Source organism: Chaetura pelagica, unplaced genomic scaffold (assembly GCF_000747805.2).
Source record: "Chaetura pelagica isolate M959 unplaced genomic scaffold, ChaPel_1.0 scaffold50, whole genome shotgun sequence".
Taxonomy (NCBI): Eukaryota; Metazoa; Chordata; class Aves; order Apodiformes; family Apodidae; genus Chaetura; species Chaetura pelagica.
In genome coordinates, this window is record NW_009952366.1 from 4,954,537 (window position 1) to 4,963,190 (window position 8,654).

Consider the following 8,654-nt stretch of genomic DNA (forward strand, 5'->3'; position numbering starts at 1 on the left):
CAATTACTGTCCCAAAGCTGCAGAAAAAATGGTGTCAAAACTAGAAATGGAATACAGAAGAAAACTGGCACTGTGATATACCATGATTCCATCTCATCTTCCCTTATCCCTGGATTTGAGTTGAATCAGTGTCTTCCATCAATAATCATACACTGAATTAATCCATACAATATATATTCAGTACATTGCTTTGGACATTGAGTCTCATATACTTATATATAATTAGCCAAGTGCACCCAAATTCATGGTGTTAGTTACTATGAAAAAATAAAATAAGGAAATGCAATTTGCAGCAATATTATTAACAGAATAGACATTGTAGCATTGGACAAGAAAGACCAAGCAGACAAGAATTTTCTTTGGAATATCTGAGATCTTAAACAGATGATTGTCAATATATTTGCATTAGGAATTCTTAGGTAAAGTTGTCATATCTATCCAAAATATTTTCTGAAAGAAAAGCAATCTTCTCAGCTGTAGAAAAGAAGTTAGCAAAGAAAAAAAATATGGTCAAAATAAAGCTGTTAATTCTAGATTTATGAGTTAGAACAAGTTTCATACCAGCAAAACTTGTATCTTAACTCTCTCACAACACACAAGTGACACTGTGGTATATTTATATGACAACAGCTTGAAGTAGTCGGAAACATATCATGATGTCCAGTGGGATTGGAGGTTGAATTTCATTTCCATCAAGACGAAGGTATCGGAGGCGAGGGATGTTGCCATAAAAACCATACTCTTCTGCTAGAGCAATTGAGACTGGGCATATTTGAGTACCATTGACACCTGAAAATGTAGATCAACATGTTAGGTGATTTCCATGGGAAAGGTTCATGTAGATATAATTAATATGGAAAAAAAAGCAGGCTTCCTCTGGAGACACTTCACAATTAACTGTTTTGTGTTTGTTGTTTTTTTTGATTAAGCAAAAAATAATCTTAACATTATGTAATCTAGATCAATGAATCATATACTTCATGTGCTGCAATTATGAATAAATGCCACTAGGTCATAGAATCACAGAATCATTAAGGTTGGAAGGGACTTTAAAGATCATCTAGTTCCAACCCCCCTGCCATGGACAGGGAACCCTGCCACTAGACCAAGTTGCACAAAACCTCATCCAGCCTGGCCTTAAACACCTCTGGGAATGGGGCATCAACAACCTCCCTGGGCAACCCATTCCAGTTCCTCACCACTCTTATAACGAAGAATTTCTTCCCAATATCTAACCTAAAGTTTAAAACCATTACCCCTTGTGCTATCTTCTCTGATGAAAAGCCCCTCCTCAGCTTTACTGTAGCCCCCTTCAAGTACTGGAAAGCCTCTAGAAGGTCACCCCAGAGCTTTCTTATCTCTAGGCTGAATAGCCCCAATTTTCTTAGCCTGTTTTCATAGCAGAGGTGCTCCAGGCCTTGGATCATCTTGGTGCCCTTCTCTGGACCCGCTCCAAAAGGTCCAGATCTTTCTTGTGCTGAAGGCACCAGAACCGTACACAGTATTCAAGGTGGGGTCTGACCAGAGCAGAGCAGAGGGGCAGAATCACCTCCCTGGCCCTGCTGGCCACACTTCTTTTGATGCAGCCCAGGATGCAGTTGCTCTCTGGGCTCCAGCACACACTGGCAGCTCATCTCGAGCTTCTCATCAACTACCATCCCCAATGACTTCTCTTCAGGACTGCTCTTCAGCCATTCTTCCCCCAGCCTGTATTTGTGCCTGGGGTTGTGCTGACCCAGGTGCAGGACCTTGCTGATTTTACCTGGGACAGAGGCAAATCTAATGTAGACAACTACTGGGTCTCAACTATTCATTGATAAATAGCTCTTTGCCCTCAGAGAGAACAGATCTTGCATTCAAAATGATAACATTATTGAATCTGTGGTGGTTTTTGTATAGTGTCTGTAACTTTTAACATCCATACTTTCTGGTTCTCTCAAATTCTTCAGTACAGTTGGTTTTAATTGCAAGAATATAACTTGTGCAATGGGATCTTTTCCTTCCTAATCTGAAAGCATACAAGTGTTTATTAATCACACATAGTTCATTTCTGTTCATATACAATTTGAAACTATGACTGAAATCAAGATCCATTTTCAGAAAAATGGAATAGATTGGTTTCCTTACACTGTCTCCCCTAAGTCGCCTCTTCACTCTAACTTAGAATGCTTTTTATATTATATATTCTGTTTTTTAATAGAGAGGCTGCTGCTACCCTATTTCAAACTCAAAATGGCCTTACTCTAGAAAGCACTGAAATGGCATTTGTTTTATAAAAAAAATAAATAATTTCTGTTGATCAGATTATGGTATTTAGTGATTCTTATGACTGCTTGAGGATCTTGTTGGGCCCAGACCACCTGCAAAAAATGAAAGAATGGAAAATGTGTGTGTAACAGCTATTTTTTTAATATATAATATTTTTAGCAGCCCAAAATCAGGAAAAGCTTTCTACCATTTTTTCTCGTCTTATATTTAGTAATGATAATATGCACACATCTTTTGATTACAATCTCCAAAATTGCTTCAATGTTATGATGAAAAAAACCCAAACAAACAACTTTTTTTTTTTTTTTTTTCCCAAAACAGTAAAAACAAACCACTCTATTTTTAAAAACTGCCCAGATGTTTGCAGCAACTTGGAAATGGACTTTATCTTCTTCATGAAAATTAGATAAGTACATCCAGTTGGCTAAGGCCTAAAAATTTTATCAGATCCTTGATATCAAAATGTTCTTGCCTCTGCCATAAACTTTGATTCATGTTTGTGAAGCATTTGATATTCTTGGAAGAAACAAGCTGCAACTTATTTTTATGTGTGAAACTCCAAAGCAAAAAGCTTGAGAGTGAGGTTTCACAAGAGAATCCACATTGTGTAGCAGAAAATATTAACCTTTTAAAGTTCTTAGGAGACAAGATGACTTCAAATGTGTTCTTAATCTCTGCATTCTTTGACCTAGAAACTATTGCACTGAACTAATTTTCACTGGGTTCCAACCTTACAGTGAGGCAGCAATTATCTAACCACAGGCCACCTATGAAGTTGCTTCCTGATGATATGAAGTGGTTTGTTTTTTTTTTATTTTTCTTTCCATGAGCAGTAAATCCTACCCAGACTATCAGAAGAGTAAAAACCTGTCTCTCTTCTCTTCTCTTGCAGTCCTGTTCATGGGCATACTGCTGAATTTTGCTCAAGGAGAAGGGACAGGGCAACTGTCTGCATGAGTACAATTCACCCTACATTAACTGACCTATGTAGAAGGTCAATGTCAGTCTAAGTAAGCTATTTGGACTCAGCTTATAAACTCTGGAGAGAGATGAACTCTTCCAAAAGATGACTCATAGCTCCTTAAGATGGGATTAACTGTGGTCTGTATAACTAACTCAAACTAGATAAAAAAAATCTAGCATGGTTAATTCAAATAAAATGAATTCCACCTGTTGTCAACAGTATTTTTAAGTGGTGTAATATTTAAAAATGGAACTCTGGAGATGCTGAAAAAAAAAGTAGGGAAAACTACAGAAGAAGTTTGCACTAATGGCTAAAACTGTATGTCTGCTAAAGAACTACAGAAGATCCGGTTTCTTTTCCAGTAAAACTTAATTTAGAAACATTCACAAAGTAAGTTGATCTAGAAGATACGTGTGATCTGACATATATATGAGTGTGAGGGTATTTCTGTTCTATTCTTGTAAACTCTATCTGCACTCACTGTAGTCCAACTTGAATAGTTGGACTCCTCTCCTTTTCATATAGTGTTTAACTGCAGCAGCCATGGATCAGCCTGGAAATCTGTACCTTTCTGGGCTTTTCAGGCAAAAAAGGCAGTATAAGGTATAGGACAGGGGCCTGACAATAAATCGGGGTCTGTAACTTCAACCATGTCTTTCCAAATATCCTAGAATGGATTTTGATAGATTGGTATTGCTGCTTGAACCAAGGACTTCTCCCTTTCTCTACATGTGGAATAGTACCAGTTCAGAGTAGCTATCTCCATCTCCTGGTGTTGCTCTTGAACAACTTACTGTTCACTCCCTTTTATTGCTCCTTCGATAGCACTATAATATCACTTGCATTCCCTAGCTCACATCCTACATGATAATTTCATGCCTTCTTTTCTTTTTGCTTCCTCTAACACTGCCTTTTCCATAATTTGACAACTCCCCGGAGCCTTACATGTGTTGCTCATAAATAGATATGTGCAGTTTAAAATGCCATGGAACAAGAGTGGTGTGTATCTGGTACAGACATCATTAGTTTTGGGGTTATGATGATTTTGCCTCTAAATTTCAAGTGCCTTTTTTCCTCTGCACATTGAGATCCTTGGAGAAGGGGTCACAGGCAAGATTCTGGTTCCACTTAGACCCATTATGAAGCTATAATTTACTTCATTGGCCTTCAAGATGTTGCCTTGTGTCTTCATAAATGGTTTCTGGAGAGACAAGGCCTTGGATTTATATGAGGAATGGATGTTATACAAATAAAAATATACAAAAAAATGTAAGCAAACAGTATTTACATAGAAATGTTTATGTCTGAGCTGCAATGCCAGCAGCATAACTATGAACTACCAAGAAATTATAAAGAAGCACTTGGAAGGTATGCAGGGATCTCTGAGAATTAGTATCATAAAAAGGGCTTGTATTGCACATGTAAAAATAAACTTTTGTGGATAAAACACATGCATGCTTTTACAGTTTGTTTTTTTTCAAATCTTTTACGTGGGTTATCTGAAAATAATCACTGATCATCAGCTTCTGGCCTTTAAGACAGCAAAAGCAATCTGCAGGATTAATACCACATTTTATTACTCCTCCCTGATGGAATTATATTCCTTGCTTGAGCTTCTGAAGGCCCTTTGAAATATCATTTATTGAAACAGTATCTCATGAGGACTAAGTTGTTATCTCTTACTTCTTCAACAATTATGCTATGTGGTAGAATGTGCCTTATGTAATACCTGCATTTCATTTAAGGTGTTAGGTTGGCTTTAATATTTTTTACTACTTTATATGTAGTTAGAGAGAAAAAATTATCTATCTATTTATTGATTTATTTCAATTAAGAGCAACATTGGGCTTAAGTTAGTGATTAATTCTGAAAAGTGGTAAAGGCATTAAGGAATATAAGGCTTGTGGAAAACTATTTTGATTTATTTGCATTCGTACCCATGTGTCATTGGAGAATAGGACTTGAGTTTGCACATATTACCTAGGTAGATTTTTGTGGTTTTAATCTTTTTAAAACTTATTCAGGAAATGAAGTTAACCTGGATAAACTTTAAATACTACCTAGGCACAAAACACTTCTTAAACTGGATAGATTACATTCCACTTATTTCAATTTAGTGTCCACTTGAAGTGGCAGGAGAGAAAGTCTGCATCTGAGGCCCTGCAGTGAAGCAATTAAAATATATCCTTTTATAACCAAGGGGCAATTAAATATGTTCAGTAACAACATACACAGTAAGCCTAAATCTAAGTAACTGTTAGACTTCTTGCAGACCACTTATTTGCATATGTGCCAGATATACAAAATTATTTTATCCTTACAAGGTTTCATACATTTGTTTTGTAAATGCAGTGAATTAACCTGAATTATTAAGTATCATCCTTTGACAAGTCATTGTTTCAGACAGGATCCAAACCATTATCTTTAGCTTCTTTGTGAACTACAGTGACACAAAACAGGAGTAAGGAACCACTTGCTTAATTAAATCACCAAGACAGGAAGAAAAATACAGAGATGTGATTACCTTTTATGCAGTGATAGGTAAAAAGTCATCCCTTTGATTTTGGCTTTTGGAGTGAAACAGAGGATTTAAGGTCTGTAACACTTACTGAATAGATATTTTGCCCAGTGTCCCTAGCACCACATCTCCCATTGTAGCTGGGCAAATCAGGAAGTAGTGCTAGTAGAAGTGTGTGCATATGAACACTTTTCACATTTAGTATTATTTCCATGCACATACTTGGTTGTCATATTTTAGACCTGACTTGAATATTGGCCTGTGGGAACCTCTTGCTTATCTCTCTATAATCTACAGTACATTTTGAATCTCGTTATTCCAAAGAACATGTGTTTTGGTTTTTTTGTTGTTTTTTTATTTTTTTTTAATTTAAGTAGACATTTTTAAATAGTTATGTCTTAGCAGGATCCCGTACTGTCAGTTCACACTTACTTTTGATCCTGTTGTGATCAAGGTGAAGGTGCTCGAGATGAGCATTGATTGGTGGAATTTTTGTGAGCTGGTTGTGAGACAGCTGTAGATCTAGAATAGATGAAACATTAAACCCATTTGGGGGAATACCGTCATCAGATAATTTATTGTAGTTCAGCCTAAGGAAAGTCACTTTTGGTATTGCACTGAAGTAGTTTTCTGGTATCACTTCAATGGAGTTGTTGTCCAAGAACAGCTGCAGTGTGTTAGCTGGAATGCTTAAGGGCATTTTCTTGAGTGAATTTTTTGCTATGTTGAGTTGCATGAGATTGTTGAGTCCCTGGAAGGTGTCGCTTTGAAGAGCGCTGTCCAACAAACTGTTGTGGTGCAGATCTAACATAGTAAGGTTTTCCAAGTTGCTGAAGACTCCTTCTGGGATCCTGGAGATTTTGTTTCTAGCCAGTCTTAGCTGCTCCAGGCCTACTGGTAATGGGGAAGGCACCTCTTCCAATTCATTATCTTCAAGGAATAAGTAAAGCAGCCTTTTCAGCTTGCTCAGCACACCACTCTCAATTCCACTGTTGGTGATCTTATTCTTGTTCAGATTTATCCATCTCAGGTGAGTGGCATTCACAAAAGGCTTCTCTGAAATTGTTTCAATGAGATTGTTTTGAAGATAGAGGTACCAAATTCTTGCTGGGATTGGAGGTATCTCTTTAAGTCCTTTGTTATCACAGTATAATGCATTGGGAAAATTAGGAGGACAAAAGCACTCTTGTGGACACTCAGAAGTGTAGCGAGACCAGTGCTCAGGATCCAGCTCATCATAAACTTGTCTCACAGTTCGAGTCCACACAGAATTGAACAAGAATAAGAGCAAAAAGATTGTATAGACTTTTAGAGTCATGGTTTGCCTTGGAAGGGAAAAAAACAATTAGCTGTCTCTCAACAGAACTCTAACAGCATAGTAAATTAACAAAGCAGTATTACATAGCAAATTATATCTCCTCTGTAAACAGCCACATTCTGTCCTCTGTGGTATTACCTAGGATATTTTAAGGAAAAACTGAACAATAATGTAAGAGATATAAACAGTTCAGTGCAATAGGTTGAAGAACATCTTCCTGATTCAAATTAGACTCCACATTGGCTACCAGTTCAACTGATTACATGTAAGTGTCATTTCAAAGAACTTGAGAACACAAATAATTTTTCTGTGTTAAATCAGTTCTTATAAATTTCTTTAGGTTTTCCAGTACAGAGCTATAAATTACTTTATATAATGTACCATATTCAGTAAACCTATGAATATCAGGATAATATAAATGCTGTTATACTCAGTGTTCCTCCTTGTGAAATTAATCCTCCTCTTTTTTCTGTTTTTCCTCTTTCTTAAATTGTAATGACATCTGGATCAGATTTTCCAGGGTCTTTTCTCATCACAGAAAAGTGAAAGATCAAAGAGTGTTTTAACAGCTGTTTGTTGGGCATGTTCTTAAAAAGCTTGGAGGGAATATGTTTGAGTAATCCATTCCCTTCCTTTATTTACCCTCTCATATCCAAAGTTATGAATATCCTTCTCTAAAGCAAGCAGCCAAAATAAATGCAATATCTAAATGACACAAAAATAACTCTTAGCCAGATGATATAATATATGCTCATATATCTTGTATGTATTTTACCTATTTAATTGTTTTGTTTAGCCTCTTCCACTATTAAATGATGAACAAAATAATCATTAATAATTTGGTCCCAAAGGACATGTTTATGTAGCACAAAACCAGTGCTTCTCAAACTCTGTAATCTTGCTTTCTTTATGGTCTAAGCTAGCAAACATTTTGCAACGCAGAGACAAGAAACTGATAGCTGGTCAAAATTAGGACGTTAGTTTTGGCAAAAATAGTATTGAAATAAAAAAAACCAAATTATCCCATAGGGTTAATGCACCAGTAAGGTTAAGAGCTCAGCTAAGTTGATGCATCTGATATTCTGTAATTTAGCAGCTTTCAACATTATTATTAGCAGTAACAAGTTCAGTATCCTAGAGATCTTCAACCTTTAAAAACTGTTACCTGGAAACATTCCAAAAAAAGGACAAATAAAATATTTCTAAAGAATAACAACTCTAATTTACACAGTGAAATGGCACTTTCTCACTATGTAAATATCTGTAACCTTAACAACATTTAAACAAAAAATGAGGTAATTTACCTTGTTAGTCAAGTTCCTGGAGCTATCTGAAGCCAGTTAGAAATCACTGTAAATTCACACCCTTTGGCTGCTAACCACTGTGTTTGCTTCCTGTCCTCCTAAGAATTAATTGCATATAAAACTTGAAGTAGATGCTAGTATTCCCAGATGTATTGCCACACACACCTTATTAGCTATTGTTTCTAACTTGACATTGCTTCAGAGTTTGGGCTTACCTCAGCTTTCTTGGATCTTCTTCTCTTTCTATTGGTCACTGTTAGACTGTAATAGCTTGAGTCAGGC

General features: G+C 36.4%; 1 protein-coding gene across 1 annotated transcript; it reads right to left on the minus strand.

Annotated features, from left to right (window-relative positions):
• Positions 1-219: 219 nt before the first annotated feature.
• KERA (keratocan) lies at positions 220-8,654 on the minus strand. The gene is made up of 4 exons (XM_010008014.1): positions 8,588-8,654; positions 8,373-8,467; positions 6,183-7,075; positions 220-789 (listed from the first exon to the last, which is right to left on the minus strand). The coding sequence occupies exons 3-4, from the start codon at positions 7,066-7,068 to the stop codon at positions 617-619; spliced, it is 1,059 nt and encodes a 352-aa protein (XP_010006316.1). The 5' UTR covers positions 7,069-7,075; positions 8,373-8,467; positions 8,588-8,654; the 3' UTR covers positions 220-616.

Coding starts and splice junctions, on each gene's coding strand:
- KERA (XM_010008014.1), bottom strand. CDS start 7,068: ATGACTCTAAAAGTCTATACAATCTTTTTGCTCTTATTCTTGTTCAAT. Junction 790..6,182: donor TGATCACAACAGGATCAAAA/GTAAGTGTGAAC, acceptor CTACATTTTCAG/GTGTCAATGGTACTCAAATA.